The 17,654-nt window shown below is 33.9% G+C and overlaps 2 protein-coding genes across 7 annotated transcripts in view; both read right to left on the bottom strand.

The window, feature by feature from the left end:
- Positions 1-17,654, bottom strand: part of Ipo11 (importin 11) — a 181,151-nt gene that overhangs the window by 35,454 nt on the left and 128,043 nt on the right. The window lies entirely within an intron of this gene.
- On the bottom strand, positions 2,756-5,392 carry Lrrc70 (leucine rich repeat containing 70). Its single transcript, XM_010637219.2, has 2 exons — positions 5,169-5,392; positions 2,756-3,621 (listed from the first exon to the last, which is right to left on the bottom strand). Exon 2 carries the CDS (start codon positions 3,389-3,391, stop codon positions 2,816-2,818), a length of 576 nt encoding a protein of 191 aa, XP_010635521.2. The 5' UTR covers positions 3,392-3,621; positions 5,169-5,392; the 3' UTR covers positions 2,756-2,815.

The following is a 17,654-nucleotide window of genomic DNA, read 5'->3' as shown; positions in this document are numbered from 1 at the left end:
GTAATGATGGGGTTGGTTGTATGACTTCACTGTTGTAAATGTTGGAAATTGCTGAAAACAAAGCTATATAATGAATATAAGATAATAATGATATACCTTCAGGATAATTTTAAAAAGCCAATTGTGCTACTGTTATAAAAGTTATATGAAATGGTTGTTGTAGCTTATAATTAAATCTTTATAGAAGTCTGACATGTCATGAGCTAAAACCCAAAATGAGAGTGATGTGCTCTAGTAAAAAAATCCTATGTATTTAAAAGGGGATTTGGATTGATAACAATGAAGACATTGATGTCAACATTAGTAAAGACACTACTGTACCTGTCAATGAAGAAGAAGATGGTAAGGTTTTGTTTGTTGGTTGTTTTTTTGAGACAGAGTCTCACTTTGTATAGTTCAGGCTGGACTTGAACTCACTATGTAGGCCAAGGCTGGCCTCAAACTCACGTCATCCTCCTGTCTCAGCCTCTAAGTGCTAGGACTACAAGAATGTGCCACTATGCCCTGTGATGGTTTTGATGTTTTAAAAAGTTTAAACTTTAAAGCAAAAGACAGCAGTTTAAGGTTTAAAAAGGTATAACAAATGTTTGTATTAAATTATAACATGGAATAAGAGGAAAAATACATCTAAGTAATATTTTACTTAAAAATACATATATATAATTAACTTCATTTAAATAAAAATTGGACCATTTCGTTATAGCTTTCAAAATAAAAAGTCTTATGTGGTTTTCTTCCAGAAAAAAATGGGTGATCACATTATGTTCAGCCTGCCTCAAGCAAGCTCCCTGCCAAATTCATCCTTTGCATTGCCAGCACATTCGATGAATGACCCTTTGCTGGGCTATGGAGACCTAACAGATCTGCATCCTCTCTTGTCCACTCTTGGCAATCTCACAATCACCTAAAACATAAAGATACCCAATACCAAACTTAAGAGTGTCACCCAAACAAAGAAACAAACAGAACAAAAACAAAACAAACAACAACAAACCCAGAAAATCAAAACCAGGCTCTCTTCCAACGTTTCTTACCTGAGTCAAGAGCAACTCCTTTGACCCAGTTAATCAAGACAGAAACCTTGGATCCAGTTTTGACTTTTCTTTTCATTCACCATTCCAAATCCCAATTCTTCAATATTTCTGAAATTTTTTTCTTCACACTAATTTGCATTTCTATTAATATCATGCTATGAGCCAATTATGCCTCTAGTTTAAACTAATTTATACTTTCCAAACAGAGAACATGCCACTTTCTCCAATGCATTCTCTATAGAGGTGATAGTGCTCTTTTGTAAAATGCAAATGTGTCTTTTTCTTGCTCAGGTCACCATTACTAATCATGGACCTTACTATATACAGAATATTCTGTAGTGTTAAGTATGTACACATTTATACAAAAAGAGTATTACATTACTTCCATGACTTAAATTACCAGGGATTCTCAATCAAGGGTATTAACATTTCCTGTGGATTTTTTTATCTTCTACAAAGTTGTATTCTTCTCTGCTTATCAGTCTTTCCATGTCGTGACCTGAGTACTTATGATTACCGTAAATAATATGTCATTTACTCTACTGTACTGGATGATGAAAGGTTAAGAATAATATACTGACCTTCAGCAGACAGATCTCCCTTATAAACCTTGTTTGCTACATATTTCCACCCATACATTTGATATGTACCTCAAATTCAATCCATCTAAATTAAAACTCAATGTCTTGCCACACACATATTTCTGCTCCTCTTTTATCTTCACAGTGAACACAGCACAAATTACCTAAGCCCAAAACATAACAGCTTTTAATTTTTCTTCACCTACAGCCCCTCAGACGATTACTAAAGCAGTGCATTTGACCCTAAGTACCTCCTGATCCATCCATCTTTTCTGTCACAACCCTGGCCCAAGTTTCCAGCACAGGCATTTCTCCCCTGGATTAGTGACTCAGATTCCAACCAGTTAATTCTACCTCCTATCTTACTGTTCCTTCCAAAAAGTATGAACTTTCTAAACAGAAAATTTGATGGTGTTTCTCCACTGCTTTCAAATCCTCAATGGTTCTTTGTTGCCTTCAGGATAAAACACATTACAATAGTCTTCATCTGCTGGTACCTCTTTCCAGTTTCAAATATGATACCCCCACTCACATGACCTCTAAAACTCTATACTGAGTTTTAGATCCTGAAAAAGAACCTTTCCTTTCCCTTTAACCCTTCTGACATACTGTTACTTAACTCTCACTGTATCTTTTACCTTCTTTATACAGCCATCGCATCTCCAAATAAGGCACTTATCATACTTGTATAGTAACCATGTGTGTCTGCTACACTTAAAGCTCTAGCAGGAATAGAAATAATATTTACTTTTCACAATTATAATCCTTGCACCCTGGCAGCAACAGAGCAGGAAATTAAAAGCATCAGCTCTGGTCAGACCTAAAGTGTCACAAACTGTGTGATAATTCAGGTCAATTACTTAAACCTATTTAGGTCAATTACTTAATGTCTGTTTCCATACCTGTAAAATATAGGCAGCATTATCTTATAAGACCGTTTATAAACATGATATATGAAGAATTTAACAAAGTGAAAGGCATATGGAAATGTAAGACACTAATACTTCTTAGTAAAGAATCTAACAAAGAAATTTGCTTAATAAATACACTATTCACAAATTAAAACCATATATTTTAATAATTCTATGTACATACAATTCATTTAATTTCCAAATAAAGTGTATAATTCTGTGAGAGGCATTCCATTTTACGTTCATGTGGCTGGCACTGTTGTTCTCATATAGCCAATATTTAGTTGAATTATAAAGCCGAATGTTCAAAGAGAATGACCTGTGCCTCACTTTCAGGAACAATTTGTTTATGAAGATGAATATGCTCCAAACCAGGGCTTTCTAGAGAATCTGGGTTAGTGTTACAAATTGAGGCAGTTACATTATACCTTGCTGATTGATAAAAGCTGTAATATTCAAGTCTATTTTCCCCTGAGTTTTCTGGTGCCTTTAATCTTTGTTTAAATTGAACAACTTTATAGATCAAGAAAATGATTAAAACACAAGCTAAGATGAAAAAAGCTAGCAAAATGTCAAAAGCCTCATTCAAGTTCTCAACTTCCTGGGTACAAATTAGTGATGGTTTCCCTGACAATGAAGCAGCATCAATTGGTAGAGCACTTTTTTCCAAGTTCAAGTTAACAGAAGTAGTAAGTTGTACTTGCACAGGCAACACTGTAGTAGTCTCTAACGGATTACCAGGGGTATTCTCTTGAAAAAATCTATTGGCAGGTGAAATGCGAATTCCTTCCCAGAAAGTAACTCTCTCGGTCTCAGTATTTTCCAAATGTTTCCCATGTGTGGTTACTTTATGCCAGGCCATCATTAATGCAGTGGTCTTGTGATGAATATGAAGAGGTTTTACAGCCCAAACTCTGGATACATTTGCCGAAGATGTAATGCAATTTGGAATGTCAGTCCATTTAACATAACGTAATGCTCAGCCACGAATGAATGGGGAATTTTGACAATAGACGTTTAGAGCAATAGCTGAAGATGCTAGCCAGTCTCGAAGGCCCAAAAGTTTGCAGTTAATTCCCAAGGATTAGAATGTGCCTGAAAATGAATCAATGCAGACAATGGCTTAAAGACCCTTGGATGTAAGTCTGTAAGATTATTAAAGGACAGATTAAGGATCTTCAAAGATGCTCCCATGTTTTCAAATGTATGATTATCAATACTGATTATTCTGTTTCTATCTAACTTAAAGTAAGTTAAAGTATTTAATAAACTTAATGTGTCAGAATTTAAATCTAAATCATTATGGCTTAAGATCACGTTTAAATTTTTAATGCTACTAAACCCATTTCTAGTAACATTTTTAATTCTCAAATTTTTTAGGACAAGATACTCTAAATTGCTAAATCCTTTAAACACAAATGGCTGTATTGTTTCAATGGGGTTATGAGACAAAGAAAGTCTTAAGATTCTTAAGCACTTCAAGAGCATTTGACAGTCCTTTGTTAAATTATTACTTTCTAGATAAAAAAATATAATCAAGGTTTCTGAGGTGCTGAAAGCCTAAGTGTGATGTCTTTAAAATATTACTGCTTGATAAATCAAGTATCTATAGAGCAGTCATAAAACAAAAGTACCACTCCCAAGAACAGTGAGGTGATTTCCTTGTAAGTTTAAATACCGAACTGAAACTAGATCTTTAAACCCTCCTCTTAGAACAAAGGATACTTGATTACATTGTAAATATAAATTACAAAGATTTGAAAATCCCTTAAAAATTCCAGGATCTAAGTGTTTTATAAAATTATTATTTAGATATAGAAAATACAGATGCCCCAATTGAACAAAGGCATTTGGATACACATATACAATACTAGAATTATCCAAATACAATGCTATAACATAATGAAGTCCTGTTAATTCATTTTCACTTATATAAGATATATTATTTCCAGTCAGATATAGAAAAACTGTACTTTCAGGAAAATTCTTAGGAATACTTGAAAGGCCTAAATTACGACAGTTAATTTGTCTCCACTGCAGAGCTGACAAAGAGAGGAACATCCAAATAGCTCTTTATGGAATAACACAATACAAGAAAACCGGTAACAAGTAGAGAAGTAGGCAAAGCAGAGAAAACTGTAATCGACACATAGCCCTGTTCTTGGTTTTTCTGTTCATATCAGAATTGGCTATAAAAAAAGAGGGGAAAATTTGAATGATCTGAAAGTTCTTAAAAATTTAAGTTATATAATACTAAAATTTCTTTATTTTCATTAGGATCAGCTAATAATACAAATTATATTATATGAAATAGTATAAAACAATGAGTGTTTGGAATATGCTCTAGAATTATTATCACCTGCTGGCCATTATCTGACTACTTGACAAAAAGATAATTCAGGTTTAATGAAATGCAAAATGTTTGCTAAATTAATTTAAAATATTTATCACAATTGATAACAAAGGTGACAAATGATGTAGGACGACAGAATGTGGATGTATGTCCCTTTATCAATTTAAAATTTAATATCAAATAACAATTTATGAAAAATATATAGCACAATCTCTTTAAGCTACAATATTTCACATAACTAAAATATTTCATTCTAGCTAAAAGTTTATATTTAAATAAATAATCTTACCAAGAACAGGAAATTGATATTTTAATACTCAGTTGACTCAAGAAAACGTTTTCTTTTTAAATCTGAAGAGAGACATTGCTAAACTCCATTTCTGTTGACCTCCAGCTCTCCACCTCTTTTTTTTTTTAAGCCACAGTTTGCTCAGGAAACACCACTCTTCACATTGGTTCCTCTATAGTTAGTGTGTAAAACAGAGGTTGCCATGGATACAGGAAACTGAGAGACAGGAAGTAATTTTATCTGTGTTTTAAAAGTACTGTTGAAAGGAAATCTCAGGAACTTATTTTTCAGAATGCATTGAGAGTTTTCCTATGTATGTAGCTAAATATCTCCTAGGATTTAAAAATAAGATTTTCTTTATAAAGGTATTGGAACACTTTAGATTCCCCAAATTTAAATACTAACAGACTCTAGCTATCAACAGATAACCATTGAGTACAAAAAGCTAAAATAAGTATACAAAATTATATAACTTTTAGTAATTTTTACATCCATAAAATATTTTTGTATTTGCAAATGTTTCAAACTTCAACGTTGCGCTTTTTTTTCCTTTAAGAATAATTAAAATCAACAAACAATTTGTGTATAAAAATACTGAATACTATCAGTCAGCACCTTAATACGTGAAGGTGTATTCTTGGGTCATGACACAAAGTTGAATGCTAAATTACTAACACAGATTACCAGTGCATGAAAAGTTAGAATAAGACACTGAATAATGTTTGACCCTTTCAGAACCAAAAACAATATTGGGGGGGTTATTGGGGATCAATAGCGTGTGTTTTAAGGTAAACATTCACAGAATTGAACTGTCAATACTATATTACATAATGTTCAGTCATTAATTTTTTAAAAGGTCAATTGTTTAGGTTATCTAACTCTGACTTTTATGAATATTACTAATACCTTCTGGGGCCAGGATATATTCAATGGTAGAATACTTGCTTAACATGCATGAAGCCCTGTATTCAACGCAGTAGCAGCAGCAAAAGCTAAAATACTAAAAAATTAAAATATTTAAAACATCAGAAGTAACATATACATTTAAACTAGACTCTCAATTTTATCTCAATTTCTTTCGTACCTGGAATTGAACTCAGGTCCTTGCACACTTGCAAGGCAGGCAGAGGAACCACTGAGCTAAATAAATCCCTAGACCTAGACTCTCAATTTTAAAAGAGCTATATATCTTAAGAAGTATTCTTTAAACAGCAATGTGAAATGCTTTAATAATAAATACTTGGTTTGGTACTTGGCACTATCTCTCTAGACTACAAAAAATAGGTGCATATTGGATAGCAAATCTTTATTAAAATGCTTTAGAATTCTCAACTACCCTTTGTAGCTGGCTGTTATTTTAGATTAAAAAACAAACAAACACACATGAAAACAACAACAAAACAAATTATAGAAAAAACATCTTTTAGAGGTAGGAACCATTTTGTTTAGTACTGTATTTTCAGAAACATATAAAGTGGAGTAATATACAGCCAACAGAATTTTCAATTTCATTGTACAACTTCAAGAGTTAGAAAGTCAAAGGGTCCATCAAAATCTAAGGGGAAAAACTACAAGGCACTAAGACTAGAACATTATTACTTTTTTCTTCATTTCAGAAGTTTCCAAAGCAGATAAAAACACTTAAGATTTATACCAAGTTTTACGAAAACTATACTAAGGAAAAATGACAAAATTAATCTGATTACTTCTCACACTGTAACTTCACTGCAATTGAGACAACGAATCTAAATAGCATACTGAAACTCTCAGGTTGATGTGGTAAAAATTCCAATATCCAGCAAAACAAAGTTTAACTTTTTGTCCATCTATGAGTTTCTGCTCTTAGAGACACATGTTCATTAATAGAGAGAACATTGAGGTCCAATGAAGTAGATGCAGAAGTGAATTCTAAGACCTCGTATCACTTGTTAGTGGCAAAAATGGCCACTTGAGCTTAGGCTAGACTTCAAGTTTACTGATTTCCTGCTGTACTTACTGGAAGGTATAAACAACTCCAATTTTAATGAGCTTTAAATTATGTAATATGCTTTGCTAAATCTTCAAACGATCTTCAATGCTCAATGAATGCATCCAATGTTAATTTTAACATGTTAATTTTGCTGTGTAATGACATACTAAAATGGATCTTGTTTTCTGATTCCAATTAATATTCATTACAAATACTTTTGAACACATTAACCATCTATATGAGCTCCCCCCTATTCCTTTTCAGGAAACTGACCCACTGAATTGTTTTCCTCTTATTCTTTCTTTCCACTGTACTTTCCTTTATGCTTTTTTTAAATGTCATGTTTCAGGTATCAATACACACCTATTTTTTTTCTATTCAGATTCTGCCCTAAGAATAAGTGTCTGAATAAACAATTGGTCTATTATCATCTTTTAAATATATACCACCTATATATATGTAAATATATAGCCTCTGCAATTATTTGGCTAAGTGTCCCCTAAAAGGCCCATATGTTAAATGATTAGTGCCTAGCTTGGCGCTCCCAGGAGGTAGTAGAATCCTATCAGAGGTGGGTGCTAGTGGAAGCTTTTAGGTCACAAGGGCACACTCTTGAAGAAGACTCTGGAATGCTGGTCCTCACTCTTCTGAACTGTGCTATGAGATGAGGGCTTCCTCGACTATGTGTTCCCACCAAGGTAGGCAACATCACCACAGACCCAAAAGCAAAGGGCCCACTGAGCACAGACTGAAGACTCTAAAACTGTGACCCAAAATAAACCTTTCCTGTTTTTAGTCCAATTATCTCAGGTATTTTGTTATAGTAACAAAATGCAATTAACATAAGATATATATGTACATATATATTGGTTTATATACAAAGACTGGTTTATGATCTCAGTTATGAATAAGTCATTTATAAACTCTAAAATCAAGATAATCAACTTTGAAATTAAATTTACAATTTAAAGAACGTAGTAAACAAATAATGATCACTTTGCTCAATGTACAGTGCAAATTTTAATGAGAAGCAGCTTAATATCAACAGCTTAGCAGCCACAAGGAAAAAAATAGTAACTGTACAACACTGTGACTAGAATCAGTTAATATCATCAGTGAGAAGCAGGTACCTCTGCATGTGATATTCCAAGAAAATACAACATTGATTATGCATTATTTCACTTAGGTTTTCAAAATCCAATTCTAAATTATAAGGAAACATCAAACACATCACAATAAAGAACATCTACTCAGCTGGGAGAAATAGAGAGTCAAAGGGAAAAAAGGAGAGAGGTAAGGACTTACTGTTTAAAAATATTAGTCATGGGAAGAAATAAGACTGAGAATTAACATCACAGAGTAAAAGAGATTATAAAAACATAAAAACTAAATATAATTTTTGATCCTGGACTAAACTACTAAGATGTAAAGGGCCACAGATGGTTAAGAAAATAAAACTGTTTTTCTATCTACAAGCAGCATCTGTTCAGGCAAATGATAAAACAAATGGACAAAGGTTAACAATAGGTGATTTGGGGTACAGCTGTATGGTCTTCTTTGCACTTTCTGTAATATTTTTCTAAGTCTGAAATCATTTATAAATAAATATCATAACAGCTATGATTTTTATACAAGATCTGTCCTTGTGTATTATGGTCACAAAATGCCATACTTTCTAAGTTTTTAAGGTATATTTTAATTAAAATAAAAATAGAAACAACTCTTATGGTCCTATAGGATGGCAAAGTTATAAAAATCTCCATTTGTTCAAATGTCAGCAAGGAGATTTAAGAAATGTTCAGTTACAAATCTAGTGATGTGAATATAAACTATGCACAGAAACATAAAATTTCTCAATTATGCATGTGACTTTGGAGCATTAAAAACAGTCATGCTTCCTAACAATGTGCTGAAATCTGAACACTTTCAAGGTACAAAATTCATCATTCTCCCTAGTTTAACTGCATGAATATTTTTAACTGTATAAGAACATTTTTAACTGGACATGGTGGCACAGGCCTATAATTCCAGCCCTCAAGAGGCTGAGGAAAGAGGTTAGCAGTGAGTTCGAGGCCAACCTGAGCTACATAGTTCAGGGCCAGCCTAAACTACAAAGTGATACATCTGTCTCGAAAAAAAGATCATTTTTAATTTCAATTCCTATTACAATCATTTTGAGATACCCCAGCCAGCCAATTCTTTCCTTACCTGCCTTATAGAATAGTCTGTGAACAAGAGAACATTAATGCAGGTAAGGTAAGGGCATTTTTTATCTCTAATTTTCAAGGCTGATTATTTTTCTAGCTAGGTCTTATTTTGAAGGAGAAGGGATAATCACTGTGTTAAAAATTATACAATGCAAGGTGACTTAGGAAATTGGAACAAATTTCCAAATGTTGATATTAAATATACTTATATTTGAGATAAATGAGAATTATAAGGGAAATGGGTATCTAATCTAAGTAGGCTTTGTAAAGCAGGTAACTTTTTCCTGGAAAGCAAGCCATTATTTGTAAACATCCAGCAGTTACTGCCAACCCCCTTTACAAGTATGCAATTTAATATTCCCCACTGGTGACTCCCTTGAATAAAAAAAAAAAGTGAAATTCAAAATTGCTAGAGCTTGGTCTGAAAAATGACATTAAAAATTCTTAAAACTGTGTTTATAAATATGTTTTTGAAGTTGGAAGATAAAAGTTTTGAGAATCCTCACTCACATCTATAAGTAATAATTTTTGTTTAATCTATGCCTCTTGATGAAAATTCATTCGAAAATATTTAAAGGCATACGTAAATAAAAATCTGAATATTATTTTGATATAAAATTAGCTGAAGAAAATATTCCTTCTACTTATAAATAATATAGATCCTAAATGGGAGGGAATCGAACAGAACATTCACAATTTGAAAATTATTCTAACTAAAAAAATTAACTGCTATTTTAGAAAGGACACAGGAATTTGTACTGCACAATTAAAAATAAAAAAGACTTCTGTACTTAGAGAGTGACCAAAATGATATAAGGATGTTAAACCTGACATAAACATAATCGTGTATTTTATCTCAGCTACTATTCTTACAAAATATGTAAAACAAATGTGCTGATGATTATATCATTCTCCTGTATTTCCTGGCCTGTGTCATTTCTAGTTTTCTCTCAATAATCTTAATACTAATATATTTTATTAACCTTAATTTTTTTTCATCCATTAATTTATTTAACATGTTTACAGAGCACAGACTACTGTCAAGGACTCAGTTCTTTAACATTTCAATTTTAAAAGACTAATTAATTCTCATGTCACTTTTTTTTTACCACTAAGAACAAGAGCAGGAAGTTAAAATAGATGAAACTTGGGAAGAACCCACTCCGAGTGGGATTTGCCCAAAGTCAACTTGGCACACATGGATTCTATGCCCTGGATGTGGTCACCCACCAATTCCAAGCCCACTCTTGTGTTTTGTTTCACCTTGGCATCAGGAAGCAAAGAACCTCACCAATTAACTACCCAACCTGATCACTGATGAAAGGAACATCTTGCGAGAGAAGGTTATCTCCCAGCACCTATAGCACCAGGGAGAAATAACAAGTCTGGGGAGCAACACAAATCCAAAGAAAAGCCCATGTCTATTATAAACTACAAAAACGATGTGGGGGTCTTACTCCAAAAGTGACTCCTTCACAGCAGTCTAGAGTCAGAAAAGAAAGCATCTAGGTTTATATATTGCTACATATTGCTTAATCAGTCTCCATTTGGGGAAGGAATTAAGACAGAGCCAAAGAACATCTTCACTTCAGGGCTTGCAGTGTTAAACAATCCCAACCCTCAGTGTCTGGGTGAGAGGCAGCCAAGGAAGACAGCAGCAGAGAAAGTGGCTAGACATACTGCTTAAGAAGTTTAAATTCAGGCCAGGAAGGACACCAGGCCAAGTGAGAAACTGGGTCCAACCAGTGTGGTTTACAGAGAAGACAATATCTGAAACTGTTGGCAATGAGTCCCCAAGGGTTTGTTTGAATCCCTGTCCTGTGGCCTGCATCCAGCAGAAACCAGAGTGATAACTGCTTTTCCCGTTTACCAAAACAAGCAAGGACACGCCTTGGCTTGAACGGTTGCCACAGTCTGGGCTGTATGAACAGAGGGGACCTTGGAGAAGGGAGGGCACATCTTAAACCCAGAGAGCATAAAGCTAGGCCGAGAAAACTGAAATTTGCTGGATTTTAAGACTACAGATCCTACAAGAAGCCATTCATTAAAAAATACAGAGAAATTGTGGAATTTTTTTTTTTTTTAATTGACTCAGTTTTGTTTCTTTTTTTCTTCACTGATTTCTTGGAGGACTTGAGGTTTTTCTCTTTTCTTTTAAATAATGCAAACACAGAAATAAGTCAATATATTTCAGTAATAACTCTCAATATGAATGGTCTCAATTCTCCAATCATAAGACACAGACTGGCTAAACAGATCAAGAAACAAAATCCAACAATATGCTGTATACAAGAAATATATTTAACCCAGGAATAATTCACAGACCAAAAATGAAAAACTGGAAAACAATGTTGGCATACAACAGGAACCTAAAAACAAACAGGAACAGTTGTCTTATTTTCAGACAAGTGGACTTCAAGGCAATACTGATCAGGAGAGGAAAAGAAGATCACTATATAATCATTAAGGGAACAATTCAAAAGGAAAAGATAACAATTATAAACATATATGCATCAAGCAATGACATATCTAACTTCATAAAACAAACACTACTAGACAAGGTATATAATGTAACTGCCTCAATTTGTAATACTAGCCCAAATACTCTAGAAAGCCCTGGTTTAGAGCATATTTACCTTCATAAACAAATTGTTCCTGAAAGTGAGGCACAGGTCACTCTCTTTGAACATTCTATTGTATAACTCAACTAAATATCGGCTATATGAGAACAACAGTGCCAGCAAAATGAACATAAAAGATCAGATAAACATAAATACAATTATAGTGGGGGAGTTCAATATCACAAATAGATCAACTAGACAAAAAAAATCAACAAAGAAATATGAGAGCTGAACAAAAGCTTAAAGCAAATGGATTTAATGGACATTCACAGGGTTCCACTTACCAATAACATACACATTTTTCTCAGGAGCACACTGAAATTTCTCCAAAATATATCACATACTTTCTGAAAAAGCATGTTTAAGTAAATACAAAAGAAGTGAAATTATATCATTCATATTATCAGATCACAGTGCAATGAAACCAGAAAGCAATGGCAAAGGAACACCACAGAAATTATACAATGAATGGAAATTAAGCAATACCTTTAAAATAATCAATGGGTCTTAGAAAGGAAAAAATAATTTCTTTAATTAAACAATAATGGCATGACAACATATTAGAACTTAAGGGACACAATGAAAGCAGTCCTATGAGAGAAGCTATGAATCCCCACATCAGAAAAACTGAGTGAGCCAAAGTAAATAAATGATATACCGCAAGATCCGGGGGCGGGGGGGATTCAAATCCAAAGCTAGTATGTTCAATGAAGGAAATTATAGATAATTTGAAGAAAGGAGACAGATCATTCTCAAAGGGGAAGGGGATCGAGAGATGGAGGAAGGAAAAGATGATAAAAAGGAATTAAGTTATATACAAGTACCAACTTCCCACAAGGAATGCACACATTGTATACTACAGACTTGTACTAATAAACTAAAATAAAATTTTAAAAGAAATTGGGTGTGGTAGCACATACCTGTAATCCCGGCACTCAGGAGACTGATTTCTGAGTTTGAGGCCAGCCTGGGCTACACAGTTAGTTCAAGGCCAGTCTAAACTACACAGTAAGACTCTGTCTCAAAAAAACAAGCAAACAAACAAAACACCCAAATACATGTTTAAAGAAAAAATATCAGAGGGGAAATCACTGAAAAAGATTTAAAAAAATACAAAGACTCAATTAATCTAAGAGCCAGTTCTTCAAAAGAATTAACAAAATAGACAAACCTTTAGCTAATTTACCAAGAAAAAGAGCTAAATTAATTGCAATTAGAAATGAAAAAGATGAAATCATAAGAGACATTGATGAAATGCAGACTATTGGTAAGTACTTTTAAGTCTGTATACCAATAAGTTGAAGAATTTAGAAGTGGATAAATTCCTAAATACATATGAATTACCAAAATGGAACCAAGAAGATATAAAAACCCTCAATGATCCAATAACGAGCAATAAAAACTGAAGCAGTAATAAAAACCAACTAAGAAAAGCCCAGGACCTGATGGATTCACTGATCAATTCTACAAGAACTTCAGGTAAGATCTAGTTTCAATACTTGCTGAACTCTTTAATGAAGTCAAGAGGGAAAGGAGTACTCCCAAAATCATTGCTGGAAGCTAGAATTACCTTGATTCCAAAACCAGCAAAGTATTCAACCAAAAAAAAGGAACTACTGGAAAATCTCTTCAATGAACCTAAATACAAAAATCCTCAACAAGATACTGGCAAACAGTGCAATAAATCATCAAAAAAGATCATACATCATGCTCAAGCAGGCTTCATCCCAGAGATGCAAGGGTGGTTTAACATTTGCAAATCAATAAATGAATATATCACATAAACAGAAGCAAGGACAAAAATTATATGATCTCAATAGATACAGAAAAAGCCTGTGACAAAATGCAAGTCATTCATGATAAAAACCCTAAAGAAAATAGATATAGATGGACATTATCTCAAGCTGATAAAAAACATTTAGGACAAACCATACTAAATGGGGAAAACTAAAACCTTTCCCTCTAAAATCAGGAATAAGACAAAGATGTCCACTAACACCATTCCTGTTCAATTCAGTACTTCAAACAGTAGCCAGAGCAGTTAGCCTTTTTTTTCTTTTCCTCCTTCCACCCTACAATTTCTTTCTTTTTTCTGTCCTCTCTCTCCAACTCAGTCTCTTCCTTCACCATTTTATCCCTCATTTCCCTTTTTATTCCTGCTCCTGGCCGTTTAACTCAGACTTCTTCTTTTATCATTTTTTCTTTACGTTCTTTTCTCCTGTCATTTTATCTCACTCATGGCTCTGTAGCTTCAAGGGAAGGTGAGCCCCTGTTACTATTAAGGGGATATATTCTTGTCCTTATTCCTGCACTCTGTCTATCCCCTTTGAAGGGGATAAAATGGTGGAGCAAGAGACTCATATATGAACTAAATATAAATGCCCCCAACTATATAAAACAAATATTAAGTAACATGAAAAACCAAATAAGCACTAATACAATTCTGGTGGGGGATTTAAATACCACACTATCACAAATTGACAGATCATCTACGCAGAAAATCAACAATGAAATAACAGAACTTAACCAAGCTTTTGGAACACATGGGTGATTTAAATACCACACTATCACAAATTGACAGATCATCTAGGCAGAAAATCAACAATGAAATAACAGAACTTAACCAAGCTTTGGAACACATGGACTTAATAGATGTCTGCAAAGTATTCCACCCCACAAAATCAGAATATACATTCTTTTTGACTGCACATAGTTCATTCTCCAAGATAGACCACATCTTGGCTCACAGAACAGGTCTGAATAAATGCAAAAGAACTGAAGTCATCCCCTGTCTATTATCAGATCATAGTGCAATCAAACTGGAGATCAATAGCACAAGAAACTGTAGGAACTTCACAAGCACGTGGAAACTGAACAACACTCTCCTGAACAATCAATGGATTACAGAGGAAATTAAAGAAAAAATTAAACAACTTTTACAAATAACTGAAAATGCCAATATAACACACAGGAATCTATGGGACACAATGAAAGCAGTTCTACGGGGAAAATTCATAACATTGAATGCCCACACTAAGAAAACAGAGCTAGCTCAAATAAACAACCTAATGATGAATCTTATACCTGCTTTGAGAAACTGTACTCCAATAAAATGGAAAACACAGAAGAAATGGACAGATTTTTAGATACTTATGAATTACCAAAGTTGAACAAAGACGATAAAAACATTTTAATAACCCCAATTACAGTCAGTGAAATTGAAAATGTAATTAAAAATTTACCAACAAACAAAAGCCCAGGCCCTGATGGATTCACTGCTGAATTTTACATTTAGAGAAGAACTATTGCCATCATTCTTCAAACTTTTCAATGAAATTGAAAGGGAAGCTGTACTTCCAAATTCATTCCTGGAAGAAAGTATCACTTTGATTCCCAAACCAGGGAAAGATGTAACTAAAAAAGAGTATAAGCCAATCTCCTTAATGAATTTAGATGCAAAAATCCTTAATAAAATACTAGCAAATAGAATACAAAGGATTATCAAGAAGATCATACATCCTGAACAAGTCAGATTCACTCCAGGGATGCAAGGGTGGTTCAACATACGTAAGTCAATAAATGTAATACATTATATTAACAAAGTCAAGGACAAAAACCATATGATCCTCTCAATACATGCAGAAAAAGCATTTGACAAAATTTAACACCCATTCATGATAAAAACCCTGCAAAAAATTCGAATAGATGGTCTATACCTAAACTTAATAAAGGCTATCTATGAAAAACCAACAGCCAACATCATATTAAATGGCCAAAAACTAAAAGCCTTCACATTAAAATCAGGAACAAGACAAGGATGCCCACTATCACCACTCCACTTCGATATAGTTCTGGAAACATTAGCCATAGCAATTAGACAAGAGAAACAAACCAATAAAGATAGGAAAGGAAGAAGTTAAACTGTCATTATTTGCTGATGATATGATACTCTACATTGAATACCCAAAAAACTCCACCGAAAGACTTCTAGACTTAATTGACAGATTCTGTAGAGTAGCTGGATCCAAGGTGAAAACCCAAAAATCAATAGCCTTATTGTACACAAATAACAGACTCATGGAGAGAGAAATTAGGGAAACAATTCCCTTCACAATAGCATGCAAAAAAATGAAGTATCTAGGAATCAATCTAACAAAAGAAGCAAAAGATCTCTACACTGAAAACCATAGCACTCTGAAAAAAGAAATTGAAGAGGATATAAAAAAATGGAAAGATATCTCCTGCTCCTGGGTAGGAAACATCAACATAGTGAAAAGGGCCATACTACCAAAACTGCTATACAGATTCAATGCAATGCCAATTGAAATTCCAACACTATATTTCACAGAACTAGGAAAAAGAATCCCAAAATTCATCTGGAACCATAAGAGACCTAGAATAGCAAAAGCCGTCCTAGGCAACAGACACATGGCAGCGGGTATAACAATTCCCAATTTGAAAATATACTACAAAGCCACTGTGATAAAAACAGCATGGTACTGGCAAAGAAACAGGCCTGAGGATCAGTGGAACAGACTGGAAGACACAAAAGCCAATTCAGATGTACTCAGCTACCTCATCTGTGACAAAGGATCTGACCATCCTTAGTGGAGGAAATATAGCCTCTTTAACAAATGGTGCTGGAAAAACTAGATTTCAACCTGCCACATATTAAAACTGGACCCTTATCTTTCAGCATGCACTAAATTAAAATCCAAGTGGATTAAAGATCTGAATATTAAACAAGAAACACTAAACTTACTGTTAAGGTAAGTTAGGCAGAACTCTGGAAGACATTGGTATAGGAAAAGACTTTATGAACAAATCCTCAACAGCACAGGAACTAGCAGAAAGAATCAACTGGGATCTCATTTTATTAAAAAGCTTCTGCACTGCAAAAGAAGCCATCAGCAGAACTAAGAGGCTACCTACAATGCGGGAAAAAAATTTTATGAGCTGCTCCTCAGACGAAGGACTATTATCTAGAATATATAAAGAACTCAAAACTATCAGCCCCCCCTCAAATATAAAGACCCGATTTAAAAATGGGCATCCGAAATGAACAGACATTTCTCAGACAAAGAAGTAAAAGCAGCAAGCAAATATATGAAAAAATGCTCCACATCACTGGTCATTCGAGAGATGCAGATGAAAACAACACTGAGATTCCACCTCACCCCACAAAGAATGGCTGCTGTCAAGAAATCAATCAATAACAAATGTCGGCAGGGGAGAAAGGACCCCTTTTCCATTGTTGGTGGGAGTGCAGACTGGTGCAACCACGGTGGAAATCAATATGGACATACCTCAAACAACTAGGATTAGAGGTTCCATTTGATCCAGCCATCCCCTGCTGGGTATCTTTCTAAAAGAACTAAAAGAACCATTATCACAGTGATGTATGTGCACCCATGTTTATAGCAGCACAATTTGTAATAGCTAAAACTTGGAAACAGCCCATTTGCCCATCCGTTGGAAACTGGATAAAGAAGATGTGGTTTTTCTATAAAATGGAATATTACTCAGCCATACAGAATGAGAAAATAGATTCATTCATAGGAAAATGGATACATATTGAAGATACACTCCTAAGTGAAATAAATAAGTCACAAGTGTAAATACTAAATAGTTTCTTTGGTGTGAATAAACTGCAATAATTCATAAGATCCTAATAAGATTACTGACATTG

Source organism: Fukomys damarensis, unplaced genomic scaffold, assembly GCF_012274545.1.
Source record: "Fukomys damarensis isolate Sample0158 unplaced genomic scaffold, DMR_v1.0_HiC HiC_scaffold_1, whole genome shotgun sequence".
NCBI classification, from domain to species: Eukaryota; Metazoa; Chordata; class Mammalia; order Rodentia; family Bathyergidae; genus Fukomys; species Fukomys damarensis.
The sequence above is the reverse complement of the archived record's forward strand: the minus strand, read 5'-3'. Positions and strand labels throughout refer to the sequence as shown.